The sequence below is a fragment of the Mastomys coucha genome, unplaced genomic scaffold, assembly GCF_008632895.1.
Source record: "Mastomys coucha isolate ucsf_1 unplaced genomic scaffold, UCSF_Mcou_1 pScaffold21, whole genome shotgun sequence".
Lineage (NCBI taxonomy): Eukaryota > Metazoa > Chordata > Mammalia > Rodentia > Muridae > Mastomys > Mastomys coucha.
In genome coordinates, this window is record NW_022196904.1 from 57340746 (window position 1) to 57358125 (window position 17380).

General features: G+C 47.8%; 1 protein-coding gene across 2 annotated transcripts in view; it reads left to right on the forward strand.

Moving 5' to 3' along the window:
- The window catches only part of Adamts17 (ADAM metallopeptidase with thrombospondin type 1 motif 17), a 319009-nt gene extending 302881 nt beyond the window's left edge, over positions 1-16128 (forward strand). For both annotated transcript variants that reach the window (XM_031386937.1, XM_031386938.1), the window contains 2 exons: positions 10754-10931; positions 13391-16128. In XM_031386937.1, the coding sequence (XP_031242797.1) occupies positions 10754-10931; positions 13391-13557 (345 nt within the window). In that variant the 3' untranslated portion in view covers positions 13558-16128. The remainder of the gene's footprint in view (positions 1-10753; positions 10932-13390) is intronic.
- Positions 16129-17380: the final 1252 nt, after the last annotated feature.

Below are 17380 nucleotides of genomic sequence, written 5' to 3' on the forward strand. Positions count from 1 at the left end.
CTGTTATCCTTAGATTTGGTCTTCTCATTGTGTCCTGGATTTCCTGGATGTTTTGGGTTAGGAACTCTTTGCTTTTTACATTTTCTTTGACTGCTGTGTCAATGTTTTCTATGGTGTCTTCTGCCCCTGAGATTCTCTCTTCTATCTCTTACATTCTGTTGGTGATGCTTGCATCTATGACTCCTGATTTCTTTCCTAGGTTTTCTATCTCCAGGGTTGTGTCCCTTTGTGATTTCTTTATTGTTTTTATTTCCATTTTTAGATCTTGGATGGTTTTGTTCAATTCCTTCACCTGTTTGGTTATGTTTTCTTGTAATTCTTTAAGGGATATTTTGTTTCCTCTTTAAGGGCTTCTACCTGTTTACTTGTGTTCTCCGGTATTTCTTTAAGGACGTTATTTATGTCCTTTCTTGAAGTCCTCTATCATCATCATGAGATGTGATTTTAAATCTGAATCTTGCTTTTCTGTTGTGATAGGGTATCCAGGACTTGCTGTAGTAGAATAACTGGGTTCTGATGATGCCAAGTAGCCTTGGTTTCTGTTGTTTATGATCTTGAGCTTGCCTCTCGCCATCTGGTTATCTCTAATGTTACCTGCCCTTGCTGTCCTTGACTGGAGTCTGTCCCTCCTGTGATCCTGGTTGTGTCAGAACTTCTCAGAGTCCAGATGTCTCTGGGATCTTGGGATCCTGAATTCCTGGTGTCACCAAGCTCCTGAGATCCTGTTGTATCAGAGCTCCTGGGAGTCAAGCTTTCTCTGGGTGTTGCAGGGTGAGTGGGGAGCCAGAGCCCTGGGTTTGTTCGGGGCACATGTGCAAACTTGAAAGAACCCATGCCTCTGGCTGGGTAGGGGTTTGTGTTTCCCTTGTTCCTGTGGGGGTCCCAGTTACACTGTGTATTAGAAAAGATGTTGTGGCCTCAGCTGTGATCTTGAGTGTGTCCCACCAGGCTGTGTCTTAGGGGCAGATAGAACAGCAAACTGTGAGGGAAACCTTCCTGGTTTTAAGGACAAATGTGGAAGAAAGTATATAAGCCAGAATGTTCTGAGACCTAGAATAGGGAACTAGATGCCCCACTGCCAGAACTAGCTGGCTGGGAGGTGGGAGGGGGTGGGAATAAGGGAAGTAACTTTTCCTGGCAAACAGACACCCACTTCACAGGGTTTCTGAGGGATGCTGAGTTTAGGTGGTAATTCTTCTGTTTACCAATCAGAGGGCAGCCTGAGCTGAGCCCACTGTCATGTAGGGCAGTGTCTGCAGTGTTGCCATTAGGAAGCCACTTTGGACCTAATGCTATATAAATTTACAACACTGTTGGGAGCAGCTGGGCCCCTCAGTCCTCTGAGCCTGGAAGAGGCTGGGCAAGCTCTCTATGATCTGGATTCCAACCAACAGACAACCCTTTATTAGAGTCATGTACAAGGAGCATACTTCACATTCCCATTCATGCCCTTGCCATTGTTGTGGCCTGCCACAGCTACCTCCAGGGATAGAGTAGCACTTTCTAGAAAACTGTTCCAATCAGTTGATTGTTCCCCATAGATGCACAGCCTGCGTATTCAACCCTGGGGAACTGGGACAGCTAAAACAGAGAAGTGTGAGTTCTTTACAGATGAGCATGACTAATATTCTGTGATTGAAATGTTTCCTATTCAAGATCACAAATGTCCCTCAACTGCTGAAACAGTGAGACATTTCCTGTGAGAAATGAATTGTTGTAAAGGGATTAGAATGGGTGGCATTTTAAAAGGAGACTTTTTTCCATGTTGAATAAAAAAACAAACAAACAAACAAACAAAAAACAAAAGAGGACATAACTATTAATACGTATAGTTGAAGATTTATTGTAGATATGGGAAGCCTCTGGAAGGATCCAAAATGAACCCAGCCATGACAGAAAAGGGGGTAGAGGGCCAGAGAGGAAAATGAGAGAGAGGGAGAGAAAGAGACGGAGAGAGAGGTTGAGAGAGGAACAGGGAGAGGGAAAGCAGAGAGAGAGAGAGAGAGAGAGAGAGAGAGAGAGAGAGAGAGAGAGAGAGAGAGAGAGAGAGAGAAAGAGAGAGAGAGAAAGAGAGAGAGAGAGAAAGGGAAAGAGAAAGAGAAAGAGAAGGAGAAAGAGAAAGAGAAGGAGAAAGAGAAAGAGAAAGAGAAAGAGAGAGGAGAAGATGGGCACTGAGAGAGGAGCCAAGAAGCCAGGAGCAAGCCAGGAGACCAAGAGACCAGTATAGCCAAAATGGCTGGGTTATATAGAAATCAGTGAAGATGATATGTGGACTAAAGAGTTCAAGGTAGGGGGTCAGTAGGATTTACCAGCCAGGAAGACTCTATAACAGATAGGCACCTAGGGAGGCAGGTGGCCAGAGTCCACTGTGATTCATTACATGGGCACCTCAGTTAGCCATTTGTCCTGAGTTTGAGACTTAACACATGTTAAATCTGATGTCTCTCCTACCAAAAATATCAAAATGACAATTGGCCTCCTGGTCACAGAGTCCCCTCCAAATGAGATTTCTTGATGCACAAGGCCTTCTCAAAGGATTGAGAGAGCCTTCTCTACCTATCTGCAAGTAGCCTGGCCTTGATAGATCGTAAAGTATACAGAAAATATTTATGAGCGGTGTCTTAGTTCAGGATTCTATTGCTGTGATGAAGTACCATGACCCAAAGCAAGTTGGGAAAGAAAGTGTTTATTTGGTTTATATTTATGTATCACAGTTGATCATCAGAGGAAGTCAAGATAGGAACTCAAATAGGACAAGAACCTGGAGGCAGGAACTGATGCAGAAACCATGGAGGGATGCTGCTTACTTGCTTGCTCCCCATTGCTTGCTCAACTGCTTTCTTATAGAACCCAGGACCAGCACCCCAGGAATGGCACCACCCACAATGGGCTGGGTCCTCCCCCATCAAATACTAATCAAGAAAATGCATTACAGCCAGATCTTATGGAGGCATTTTCTCCATTGAGGTTCCCTCCTTTCAGATAACTCTAGTTTTTGTCAAGTTGACATAAGACTAGGTGGTATGGCCCCACCCCTTACCTGGGCAGCACAGTAGAGCTGGCCCTGGTGGCTGGCGAGTAGGTAAGCAAGCTCTAAAGAGGTAAGAACAGATGAGCTGGCCCCTCCCTGGCCGCAGCACCTAATGCAGAAGAGCCAGTTCTTGGGGCATGATAGCTGGGGGAGCTGGCCTCCATGTGAGAGTAAGAAAGCTGGTCCTGTACCTTGCTTACTGCCTCAGTCAGGAGAGCAGATTGATCAGTTCAGCTACCACCCAAGCCCAGATTCAGAGCTTTGAGTTGACCCGACCCAACATCTACCCCATCTATGAACTGCTGGGACCAGTCATGCAAAACCAAAGCTGTAGGATCTCCATCACACAAGGCAACAACAGGATAACCAAGAGGAGTCCTGGTGAGGACCCAGTATTGACAGTCTAGCAGAATCCAGAGGCCTCAAGCCAGACCAGTGACTCCGTGCAGTGAACATTTTCAAGTAAAGATGCTCGGACAAAACAGTGTACGGTGGGACACACAGCAGCTTCCACCATGAGATGGTTTTTCTTATTTTTATATTTACTTTTTATTTTTATTATTTTTGTTTTGTTTTGGGGGAAGGTTGCAAGAGCTGAGGGTGGATATGGAAGAATTGAGAGATGAATGGGATTGGTGTGCATGACATGAAATTCATAACAAAATCAATAGAAAGTTAAAAAAAAAAAATACTAGCCAGCAGTGATCCCAGGAGGAAAAAGGGGAGCCCATGCAGTCCTGTTCACACAAACATTGTGGTCAGGATGCTTCCTGGGCATGGAGCTGTTAGACACTTTCCTGTGCTCCTGACAGGATGAGAAGGGCTGAGTGCCATGGCCTTAGGAATGAGCACATATTGTTAAGTGAGGGGTACTTACAGAAAGCTCGTCTGCCACTTCCCAGTCTCTGCTTGCATGGCTAGGGTCTCTACTTGCTGTGGCCCAGCAGCAACCTTACTGTGACTCAGCCAGCACTGCCTGAACCTCTGCTCTGCCCTGGATCCCATGCTCACCCATGGAGATGCAAATGATAGGCCCCTCCATGTGCCTTCAGGGCCTCCTGACCAGCACAAGGATATGCTAAGCCCCAAGAGCGGAACAAAGAATAAATGTTACCTTGCCAACCCCTGTCTTGGGGAGTCCTGGATGAGCTGCCTGGTGGAAGATCATATTTATTTGGGCAGAATCCTTGACAGAGTACATCTACACGTGTGACCCCATTTGACCCTCATGGCCATCTGTCCCAGGTTTCTAGATGTGGAAATTGAGGCTCACATTGGTTTCCAGCCTGTCTACAGCTTTCCTGGGGTTCCGTGTCTCCCCACTACTAGGGATGGGGAGGACAGTGCTGATGGGAATCATCTCCCTCAGAGGAGAGGCTTAGAGCTACCATTGCAGACCCCTCCATGCCAGCCTCTGAGGACCTCCGGCCCTTGCAGACCATCAGTGGGCACTGTGCTTCCTGACTGTAAAGACCCAACCTGAATCCGGGGTGCCAGATTACATATTCAGAGTTAGGGGGGGGCTCTGGAAGCCACACCAAGCTGAAGGGGGAGGGTGGGCATGAGTGCATGGGTCTAAGTTTTCCTTCCATGTCAGAGTTAGCACGAACATTGTGAAGATTTTCATTATTGTCCAGACCAGCTATTTCAGGTTTCAACAGCTGCCCCAGTTTGTGCTGTTCCTGCCAAGTCTGGAGGGAACACTGTCAGGAGAGCCTTTGAAGAACTTCTGACATTTCACCAGCCAGGCACTTTTCAGACAAACAGAAATGGGAGCTGCTCTCAGGGGTTCATTCCTGCTCCATCTTTACCATTCAGAACCTATTTCCTGCTGCCCTGGGAGTTCCTTCCTGCCTCAGTCTACCCAGAACAAGTACAGGCAGGACAGCCTGAGCTGAACTCCTCTACCCCAAATAAGTTCCCACAGGATACCATTTCTCTCATAAGATTTTTAAAAAATAATAGTAAGTCCTGAAAGCATCCCGTTAGAATGCGGTGTTTGTGTTGACAGCTGGTTACAGCTGAGAACAGAAGAGTTCTTTCTGGCCAGGAGGGTTTCACAGGGCAGAGCCTCTTCGAGCAGCAATGGGGCCTGACTCCTCCCTGCTGGGGGCGGTCATAATGCTCAATGCTCACACCCTGCCTCGGAAAGGTGGCACCTCATTTCCTACAGATGCATTTATATTGAGCGCCTGCTGTGCACCAAGCACGTTAGGCTACTGGTTGTTAGCTATTAGTGTGAGAACTAACTAGAACATCCCTAAACCCAGTACGCTGTCAATAGGCGGATCCTACTGTAATGGCTATTACAATTACTGTTTTTTGAAAGACGCCAAGCAATACAGTTGCTGCACAGTGTCACAAGGGTCTGCTAACCTCTTTCCTCCTGTTTGCCTGAAACGCTCTACCCAGAGAGAAATCCCTTTTTCCTAGTCCCTTTGTAACTTCCTTTAAAAGCCTATGAGAAAAATCCACGCTTAATCTCCCTTTTTTGCCTTGTGGGTCTGCATCCTGACTCTTATTGTGGTGGGGTGTTTCTAGTTTCTTGTTTTGTTTTTTGATTTTGCTGTGGGTAAGGATGAAAGCCAGGTTGTCCTCCTGCATGCTAAGCAAGTGTTCTACCACCGCTCCAGCCCATAAAATTTTTATTTCACTATTGTGCCCCTACCATGGCACTTCTGCCCCGGGTGTCTTTGATTCCTGCCCTTCCTGCCCTGACTGGCGGTGTGGTCACCAGGCAGCAGACAATGTGTTTTATAGCTGTTTGTTCCAGAAGGAACAGGAAGAGAACTGTCCTTCATGGGGCCTGAGGATGAGCTTTCCTTCATGGATTTATGGCTGGTTTACTTCTGTCTCCATTTAAGTGAGTCTCAGGGAGCCACATTAAATACTGATGAAATGAGCCACTTTAAAATGGGGGTAGGGAGCAGCCTGGAGAGAGCTTCAAACAAGACCAGATCTGTTTTTATAGATGTGTTTGCTTAGATTGTAAAAGCCTGCAAAAATGGCTTTCAGAGCAAGGCTTGAGGCAGATCCCGATGCTATCAGGGGCACCTGTCATCTCTTCCGTGTTTAATTAAGTCCAGGGCCTCAGGGGAGGTCACAGAATGGAATTCACAGCTAGTCTCTGTTCTCTGTAACTTGAGCCTGGGGTCCCAGAAAGGTGTCATGCAAAGACAGCTCCTTCTCTGACAGAGTGGCCCCTAATTGTGCTCCTGGATATCTGGCTGAGGGCACAACCAGGAGCTAAAGCCTACTGACAGCTACACTTCAAGGGAATGAAGGAAAATGGCCACCTCCAGGTGTACCTGCTGCAGCCTCCCAGCCAGCAGCTTCATCCTTCGTCCTGCCTTTGCAGCTAAAAATAATAGCAGTTCTAAGGTTTGTTGAGACCTACAATATCCCAGACTCCTGCTGGGTCCCGGCAGACCCGCCAGTCCACCAGCCACTCCCTGATATGATAAACACCTGCCCCACAGACTCCCTCCAGAGAGATAAGCTGTGTGGCTCTTTAGGGGCAGGCTCAAATCAAAATGCAGTCAGTGTAGGTCATCAGTGGGAATTCTCCATTCTTATTTATTTCCTGAGAAGTCTTTAGTACAGAATACCTGAAAAAGAAAAGTTAACCCCAAAACTGTAGGACTTCCATAGTAAAATCCCTAATGCTCTGTCTTCCAAACCTGCATATCAGAACACACTCCTGTGGACAAAAATGATGTGCGTGTATCCTACTCCTCCTCTCGAACACAGGAAGGCATTACCTGAGAGGCAGACTCTGGGTTCAGCTTCTAGATGGATAAACATATGTCTCGATGTTCACAAAAGTTTTTCCAGATGATCTGAGGCAGGTGAAGGCCCTCAATCACCATTGGCCCTCAATCACCAGTGGGAACAGTGCCCTCTAGGACTCCTGGCAGCCCTCAATCACCATTGGCTGTGAGAACAGTGCCCTCTAGGACTCCTGGTAAAATCTGGCAAAACTCAGGTAAAAATCCTTCCCTGGGGCAGGGTTTGCAGCTCACGCCTGCTTCATTGGAACAGATGTCCCTGTTCGAGAACTTCAGAGACATCATTCCCCTCAGGCTTCCCGGAGCTCTTGAGTCTTTTTATAGACTGGGAAACCGAAAGCCATCAGATGTGCTAAGAAAGATGCTAAGTGTTGGAACTGTGGATCCCTGGCCACCCATCAGATCTCTATTCAGTACAACCTCTAATCCATAGGGAGGGATGGCCTGGGGGGATGAAGCAGCTGACCTTAGGAAGAAAGACCCTTTCCACTATCAAGCTCAGAATTTCTTTGTCAAATATACATGCACCCTGGCAATGGTACAGGTGCCAGCCCTTTCCGGGTTCTTAGTGAAACCAAAACCTTCAGAGGAAATGCTTCATCTTCAGGGTGCCTGTGGGTGCATATGGGTGGTCCAAGTCATGATTTGAGGAGAAAGGCGTGCTGTGGTTAGTACGTGTGCCCCTCTCTTTCAAAAGCAGGCCCATCCATGTCAACTCATCACAAAAATAAAGACTGGCTGAACAGCAGTCACAATTCTGCTTTGCCTGGCAGCAGAGCGTTTTCATAATTATGTGAGCAGTTTTATCTGAATATCCATTATAGTAATGCATGCATTCATGTGTGTGCTCTCTCAGGCACACATACCATAGCATACAAGTGGAGGTCAGAGGAAACTTGAAGAGATGAGTTGTCTCCTTTAAGATGTGGGTCCTAGGGATCAAACTTAGGTCCTTGGCAACAAGCAACTTTACCTCCTGAGCCATCTTAACTGGACCTAATTTAATTATTTAAACTTGTGTATCAGGCATCTGGGTTTAGACACAAGCTATTTTCTTTCTCTAGAATTTTTAAAGTGGGCCTTATGGACTCACCACAGAATCAGACAGCAATCATGTGCACTACAATGGGATAATTGCATTGTCTGCACCACCATCTCCCCTGAGACACCTGTGTGGCGGGGGTGGGGGTGTGGGGGGTGGTTTTTTTGTTGTTGGTTTTTTTTTTTTTTTTGGTCAGAGCACACATAGCCATTACCATCTAGCTTCACCGAGAGACCACCTTTTGAATGGAACGCTCCCTCAGGACATTCTAGCACATACCTTCATGTACATTTGCATGCTCTGTGATGGATTGACTCATCACCTGATAGGATGGTTTCAAATTAGTGTGTCATTGTATAGACATGGCAGCGGGAGTACCAGATGGTGTGGCTTTGTTCTGCCGTGAGTTGACTGCTCTGACAGCTCTGCGCCATTGACCTTATTCAAATGGACCCTGCAGGGATGATTACTTTTCTAAGTGATCTTTATACGTTTTAGGCCGTCTCTCTTCTTTACATTTATGAGATCCTCTCTCTAGGAGTAGAGAGCTAAATGTTTTGCCTCTTTCTCTTTTAAAACCCTGTGCTGTCTTCATAAGACCCATAATGAACCTTGGTGGGGGTTACGCAGATGAGTGGCATCTTCCCAAATAGTACTTTGGCTACAAAATGTTGGAAGGCATGCCTCCTTGCTGTCCCTGAACTCGGAGCGGTTTTGTTCTTAGGAAAACATTAAGTCATATTTTGATGGGAGGCTGCTGCTGCCTTGTCTGAGCACACCTGTCAGCTATACATAAGTCCAGCAGTGCACGCTGCAGCTGCCTGTCGTTCTAGCTTAATTATGCTTAGCTGGATATAAATACATGATGGCTTCACAGGAAGAGGCCTTGGCCCTTTCTACAGGGCACAGAAACTCGGGTTAAGTTGGGGGCTCATAGTTCCGGATACCCGCTGAGTCCACCTGAGGAACTTGAAAATAAAAAAGTGATGTCCATGGTCTCCCCTGATATATTTTTTTGCAGAAGTCGGGACATCAGAATTGTTTTCAAAGCTTACCAACCAGGTTAGCCCTGAAGCCAATCCTAGCTTCTTGCAAGATAACCCTAAAAAATACATTGCTCTACTTCCTGTCCCATGTTCAAGGGCTCCCTGTTAGTGGGAACCTCCTCATATGACCTCAACACCCCTCAGACATCTATGTACCCTGGAATTCCTTAGATTAAGGCTAGCACCTAGAAATCTGCATTGCTGATGTGGGATGAATTCTCCAGGCCACAGGAAACCTCTGGTGGGTGTGTCTGGGATACAGAACTAGGCTTGAAGCCAGGAGTAGGGCCAGCCTTGCATGTCAGGGAGAAGAGTCTGAGCTGGTTTGAACATGCTGTGGCAGCCCATTGCGGAGCTGCCTGTACTTTACCACATGTTCTATGATCTTTCAGAGCAGCACCCCCTTGAATGTTTACACTTGAAAAAGTGCAAACACCAGCATGACCCTGCTTGTTAGACAAGAAGGCTTCCCAGTTCCCAGAAAGTCCTCTGAACAGGAGCTGCCAAAGCCCACCTGGGCAAAATGGTACCACCAGTGCCTCCATGAGCCTGGGACTTCCATAACCTCCCGGGGAAGACTGGTCAGGACAGCACCTGGCTTTCTCTGTGCACATAGCAATCTAAGAGAGTTCCTTCTTCTCCTACCCTGGGCGCTGTTATTAACTCCAGCTGGGCTGCTATGCATCCTGGGCCATATTAAAGTTTTGCAGAGTGTTCTCAGTACCCAATAAATCAGAGAAGTGGGGGCTCTGGGGACACCAGATGAACAAGGGATGCACGTGGCTGTGGTTCTTTCCTTGGGAGCAAACCAACTTAGTGGAGAAATGGTTCCAAGGGTCCTGGAGAGAGTAAGAACCAAAGGGCCAGGTTTGGGGAGAGGACCAAACTACCTTGGGAAATAGTCATGTGTCACTAAACATGGAGGGGACTCAGAAAAGCACGGTTAGGGAAATCAGTCCTTGTACAACATGGAGGGTGTGTTCATAAACCTCGAGAACCAAGGGAGCACATGGACTCCCCTTGCAGCCACATGATACTGCAAACAAAAGATATTGACAGCTCTTTTCTAGGTAGGGCTGTACTCTGAGTGATGTATGCAGTAGATACAGCCAGGGACATTATCAAATACCTCATCTTGCTCATAGTTCTATGCTGTGTTTTTAAAAGACCAGTAAAGTAGTTGTGTTTATGACAGTGTCACTAAAATATGGGGCTGACATCCCCTGGTTTGCAGAGAGCAATCTTGGCATCCTCACTTGATGGTCTTTGTGTTCTTATAAAGACACTAATCTCATCCTGGGTGCCCTATCCTCAGTACCTTACCTAATCACTTCTGTATCAGTGACATCACTGGGACAAAAGACCTGACCAAAGCAATGTCACTTTTCGGGTTTCAGGTGGGAAAGTCAATGACGGGAGTAAAGGTAGCTGGTCACACAGTGCCTACAGTCAGGAAACAGGAAGCAATGAATGCCGGTGCTCAGCACATTCAGTCCAGGACCTCAGCCCGTGGCATGGCACCACTCACCTCAGCCCAACCTAGACATTACTGCCTCCCAGAGATACCCAAAGATCTGTTTCCATGGTGACTCTAAATCCCATCAAGTTGGCAATGAAGATTAACCAAAGCTTCAACTATCTATATCTGTAACCCACTGAAGGGTTAGGGGTCCAGTATATGCTTTGGTGAGGCAAAAGCATGCCATCCTGAAGCATTCTTTTAGCAGGTAATGAGCATCTTTGACATGCAGATATTGTGGACCCTTGGGAATGGCATGCCCAGGAGCAACTGTATGGGAGGATCATGCCATAGACCTTCAGCTCAGGCTGTCTCTGTCTCTGGCAGTGCTCATCCACCTGTGGGAAGGGGCTCCAGTCGAGAGTGGTGCAGTGCATGCACAAGGTCACTGGACGCCATGGCAGTGAGTGCCCGACTCTCTCAAAGCCAGCAGCCTACAGGCAGTGCCACCAGGAGGTGTGCAATGAGAAGATCAATGTGAACACCATCACCTCTCCTCGCCTTGGTGAGTACCTCCCCTGACCCTGGTTTCTGGGTGTGACTGTTCCCCTGTGGTAAGCCAGGAAGCCATCTTCTCTGAGCACTGAAGGGGCTGACATTTGCTAGGGCTGAAGAAGGTTCAGAGGTATTTGACCATCCCAGTCACCCTTCTGCCAACACAGGTTGATGTCCTCCATCCTGCACCAGTGTGTGAGGTGGGTGAAGAGCCATGCTTTGTAGGGTTATGGGGTCCCACATCCGCTCTGCCACAGAGCATGGCCACTGGGGAGGCAGGACCAGGGTAGTTATCCACACTTCCCCCACGCTGACGCCAGATAGGTGTTGGGCCATAGGGAAGCCCTGCTCCAGGGTGGGGAAGTGCAGTCTGAGGTGCAGGACAGCCAGAGCTGGTTCAGGGGGTCCCTGGCTGGAGCCATCTGGTTCTCAGGTTCTTGGACACCCAGCCAAGGAAGAATGGGTGCTCTGGCTGGTCCCTCAGGGAGAGTCCTTGGCTTGTCGGTGGCTGTTGGCTTGGGCTTGGTGGCAGCCATGGCTGGGAGCACAAAGAGGTCTTCTACAAGAGGTTAGACAGCAGCCCTGTAGGTGAAGGCCTTCCTCATGGCTCCCCACGGCGGATCCCAATGAAAAGAGACAGTCTGTGGTTCCAAATCATTTATGGTCATGGTAGAAAGTGGATGAGTAAAGCCATATCCCACTTCTCAGGGTGGGCCTGAAATTAAATACCTTTTGCAGGGAGGAATGTCTGGGAAGGAAAGCTTATTGGCTAAGCCCCCCCAGGCTTTTAGGTACCTCAGTAAAATGGAGATCTGTCTTGAGTCTATGTGACCACAGGTCACGTCCTCTACAAGTGGAGGGGCTTGGGGAGTTGCCCGTATGTGACTGATGCTCACAAATCTATGGGGGGCTGCAGCTAGTGATGGGGGATGCAGGGGCCTGGTGCCTAGGAACAGGTGAAGCACCTACCATCCCTTCCAGGTTTCCAGGGTTTCAAGCCTTAGCTCAACCGGAAACCAGGCTACCTTTCACGGTCCCACAATGCTTCTTTCTAGAAAGATCCTGTAGGGTTCTTCTGTGCCATGATGGGTCTGCACACAGGCAGGGTGGAAAGGTTTTTGTTTTTGTTTTTGTTTTTGTTTTGTTTGTTGGTTTTTCAAGACAGGGTTTCTCTGTGTAGCCCTGGCTGTCCTGGAACTCACTCTATAGGCCAGACTGGCCTCGAACTCAGAAATCCACCTGCCTCTGCCTCCCAAGTGCTGGGATTAAAGGTGTGCACCACCACTGCCTGGCTACATTTGTTTTTGTAAGCAGTTTGACTCTTGGTGCTCGGAACAAGACTGCTTATGTATCCACAGTCCAGTGAGTGATTGGGATAAACCGAGGAACATCTAATACATTGACAAATACCTTTCAAAAGAAACTTAAGGAAAGGGTTATTTTGGCTTTGCTTTAAGGGTGTAGTCCATATCATAGGGAAGTCATGGTGGACTGTCAATGAGATCGGTGGTCATGCTGTGTCCACAGTCAGGAGGCAGAGAGAGATGCGTGCTGGTTCTCCACTTGCTTTCTCCTTTTTATTCATGTCAGGCCCCCAGGCATGGAATGGTACCACCCACTTTCAGGATGAGTCTTCCAACCACAGTTAACCCACTCCAGATAACTCCTGACTGACTGGCATGCTGAGAGGCTTGTCTCCCAAGTGAACCAAGCTCCTGTTAGGTTAACAATATTCACCTCACTGGGCAGTGGTGGCGCACACCTTTAATCCCAGCACTTGGGAGGCAGAGGCAGGCAGATTTATGAGTTCGAGGCCAGCCTGGTCTACAGAGTGAGTTCCAGGACAGCCAGGGCTAAACAGAGAAACCCTGTCTTGAAAAACCAAAACCAAACCAAAACAAAACAAACAAACAACAACAAAAAAAAAACCCAATATTCACCTCCATACTACTAGGAGCTCCTGACCTGCCAGGAAGGATGTTAAGCAGCTTCCATCTGAGCTCATAGAGGTGACACCCATGTCTGTTGCCAGCATAAGTCTGCTTAGTATCTTTCCAGGGTCCGCCTATGTATGGGTCATTCTCTCTAAAGTACTAAGAGCCTGAGGGAAATGCGAGCCTCATGTTTATCCTTCCATTTGGCGCTTTTGTGGATTCTTTTTTTCATGTCCTCGGTTCCATGGCAGCATGTTTTATAAATGCCGACAGAAGCTGTACTGTCCATCACAGACCAGTTCCTCCAGGCTCAGGAGCAAGTTGTCTAGTGCCTCTTACTCTGAAAAGGCAACAAGAGTATCTCAGTCAGGGGACTGGGTTGGCTGCAGAGACAGATCCATAGGAGAAACATCCCATTCAGATAGCCCTAGTGGTCCATAAGTTTATTCAAGGCTAATGTGTCCTTGAAGGTAATGGGTCACTTCTGTGTATTTAGCCATGGCTTTAACCTGTGTTCTTTCCATGGTCCCCTTAGCCGCTCTGACTTACAAATGCACCCGGGACCAGTGGACGGTGTACTGCCGGGTCATCCGAGAGAAGAACCTCTGCCAGGATATGCGATGGTACCAGCGCTGCTGCCAGACCTGTAGGGACTTCTATGAAAATAAGATGCGCCAGCCGCCCTCTCCACCAAGCTCGTGACAGACAGCATAGTGCTTGCTCAGTGCTCTGACTCAAGGTCTGAGGCGTGGCAGTTAGTGGAGAGCCCTCACCCTACCCAAAGCACACCAGCCCTGCAGCCAGGACCCCCAAAGCACTCCTCTGCTCCCACAATAAGGCTGCCTCAAGAATCCAGTTGCCTAGAGCTAGAGAGTGGACTTGACATTGCCATTAGTCCTTTGAACGTAATATATTAACAGCTACTGGATGGCTTTCTAAGGAAAAACTACACAAGAGTCATAAAATAATTTTAATTTCCAAGCTCCTATGTACCTCAAAGGGGGATACCTCTGGCAGATAAAAATTATACACACACACACAAACACACACACACACACACACACAGAGAGAGAGAGAGAGAGAGAGAGAGAGAGAGAGAGAGCATTTAGTGCTTCTGTTCTGGCTTTCTGTTGACATTTTAATTCCTCGGGCTTGATATAGCTTTGTGGAAATGAGATACCACATTAGAAGAGGCTCTATCCTGAAAGTCAGCAATGCCCTGATCAACCAGCCTCTGCTAATGGCTTCTCTGGAAGAGGGATGAGCTGCCTTCCTATGAACACAAGAATCAAGACTTGGTCTCTGCCCACCTAAAAACACATAGACTCAAAATCCTTAGAAATTGCCTTAGAAATCTTGTCCCTGAGAGTTTAAATCTGAATAGACCAACAAGAAATCCAGTGCCATACAGTTCTGCATACCTCCTGTGTGGGAGAACTTCCCAGAGAGCTGGATTTGGGAAGGTATCTGCTTTTCAGAGCTTAGCTGTGTATCCCACAGGGAGAGAGGGGAGCCTTTCTTCAAGGTGCTATGAGATGGGGCATGCATGCATGGTCCATGGGGTTGCTTCCTGACATAAAGGTGCCTTCAGCTTCCTCAGGGATGTGCCAGCTCCCAGTCTGTCTCCAGGCTCATCCACTCTGGCCTGCACTCCATAAGGCTTTATACCTTATATACATGCTACAACTTGGCAAAGTAGCTTTCCATTGACATTGGCCTTTCCTCTGAAGTTAGGATGACGTTTGGGACATCTGAGGACACACATCAGTCCTGGGTTCTGCAGCATAAGGCTTAACTTCAGTATCTGGACACAAGGAAGATGTGCCAGGACTTGTGGAGGTACACCACGTGGCTGAAATTGAAATCCATCAAGCCTTCTTCTAGCCAATATGTCACGGTTAGAACCTTCGTTGTTTGTGGCATGGAAAGATGGAGAAGGTCCTCTCTTCCATTCCCATGCTGTCACCCTTGCCACAGAACTTTCCCATCTCCAGAAGGTCAGAGAAGTGCCAGACTGACCTCTCCGAGGGCAGACCAGCTGATAGACTCGCGGCTTCCGTGGGAAGCTGCTTTGTTCCACTTGTCGGAGGGTTTTCATGGGTGCTTATGAACTACCTTGAGAGGCCCATCTTCTCCTGGTGTTAGATGGAAACTCTCACTTGGGCCAGTTTCCATGGGATCATCTCCAAGTGCTTCTTGATTTTTTTTTTTTTTTTTTTTACTGGTGCTGTTTCTATTTTTGTTGTGGGTTTTGTTCTGTTTTGATTTTTACTAGCCCATCCCATAGACGTGGTCAGGGTGGCAGGGATTTTGTTTGGTTCCACTTGAACTGAGAAAGGAGTGTTGAGAAGACTCCTCAGGTGCTCTGAGAGTGTCAGGATGAAGTAATGCACTGGTTGTCACCCCAGTGTTGTGCTAGACACTGCCCCCAGCTCAGGCCTGGTCACCAGCACACTCCCCAGGCTATTTTGAAAACCCACAAATTCCAGGGAGCTTCAGAGGCAGAGGGGAAGGTGCTGTCAATTTTCCCTTTGCCCAGCAGCTTCTGTTAGTTTACGCAAAGACATTCATATTTTAGAGCTAGAGATCAATGAGAACGCCAGCATAGCCAGCTCAAGAGGCCACACAATCTTCCTTGTGGATCTGCAGAGACAAATGGAGACAGAGCAAGTCCCCATAGGTGTGTGTGCACTGTTCCTGGTGCCTCTGATGCCCCCCACCCCCAGCCATCTGTCCCCTGAAGGAGCCCCACACCATAAACGTTAAGCCCCTCACACGTGTGCTATCTGAGCAAACGCTAGCATCGTCACTTTGAACTCCACCACGATTTCATTCTGCCATCAAAGCTCTGGGGTCACAACGGTGATGCCTCTGTATTAACCCCACACTGTCACTCAAGTACTGTACCCTCGTGGTCCCACAGATGTGTCCGTAGCGTGTCTCAGTCTTATGGTGCTATTCACACTGGTGCAAGACAAACCACTCGCCACTGTCTGCGGCTTGATCACTCAGAACACAGAAGAGGAGCTGTGGTGGTGACCTCTAACCTCTGCTCTTTTGCCATTTTAAAGTCAAATGTATATAGTTCCCACTAGTTAACTTACACTCAGTACTGTATCTGTGGGTTCTGTTTTGTGTTGTTTTACTTTGGGGTGCTGGTTATGAAAGAACACAGAAGAATAGATGACAAACATTGGATGCCGTTAGACATAAAAAACTCATCATTTCGTTGGGAGCAAGTTGAACATGTGTAATAAAATGTTTTTTCCATAACGGTGTTAAGATCTCTGGATAGAAAGTTGAAGACAAAAGCCAGTCCTCAGGGGCTGATGGAGGGGGTGGTGTCCTTCCCTGCTGTGGCAGTAGCCTGGTGCTTCTGAGACATGGTTTTGGGGAAGAGATCACTAGTAAATGCAGTGCTGGCAGAGGCCTGCTTCTCCCCAAGGAGACGCTAATAAATTCTTCAGTCCCTGGCCTTTTCCTTGACTGCGGATGCCAAGGTCTGGCGGTGCCAATGAGAAACAATTCCCTCACTAGGCTGCTGAATAACAGTATGGTAGGCAACCCTAGAGCACAAAGCCTTGGCACACCATACATGCCTTCTTCCCTAACAACCCGAGGGCAGGGACACAGCAGATGCACTGTGTCTTTACAACTGGGGCTGCCACTCACTCGGAGCCCATCTGGATCTGCTTGGGGCAATGACATCACAGGTGGAGTGAGAGAGGGACATTTCCTCTCAGTGGAGAGAAAGACCCCACACCCATTAAGGTCAAAAAAGCATCCAAAATTTGCATCAAATAAAGACAATTTGCTTACCAAAAGAACTTCCAAAATTCTCCCTTCCCCCAACCCCTCAACCCCGGTTTTAACATCTACCAATCCAATTTTCATAGCTATTGTAAATGCCTGAGGCAGGTAACTTTATAAAGAAAGTTTCAGGTTGGCCCATGGTTCAAAGGATCTAAGGTGAAGAGATTACGATACTGGCTTTGCTGCTGGCCAAGTCCAGAGGCAGCACAGAGCATCACCTGCCGAAACACAAAGTGTACGTGTGGGAAGATTCCTCTGGCCTTGTTCCCACTTCTCCTGAAGCTGCCAGGATATAGTGAGGGTGGCTTTGCCCCAGGACTTTATCTAATCCTGATCACCTCCCAAAGGCCCTAACGCCCAGAACACCACAGTCACACTAAGTCCCTACCTCTTAAAGCTTTTTGACTTGGAGGTTGGACTGACTTATGCACGAGTTCGGGGACCAACCGGTTTTAAACGTAGCTCCAAAACATCCGTAGTTAGTGTTCGCACTCAGAACCATCTCTCCCCTGCCCCTAGCACTTGGGGAAACTTCCTTCTTCCTCAGAGCCTCCTGATGGAGGAGGGAGGCAAAAATGGAACGATTATTTAAACACTGGGTAAGGTAGCCTCAGTGTTACCCGGTGTGTTGGAAGGAGCTGTCATGGTCACCCATTGGTGAGTATTTAGAAGAACAGTCCAGAACACACAAGACCAGAAGGCCTCCTGGGGT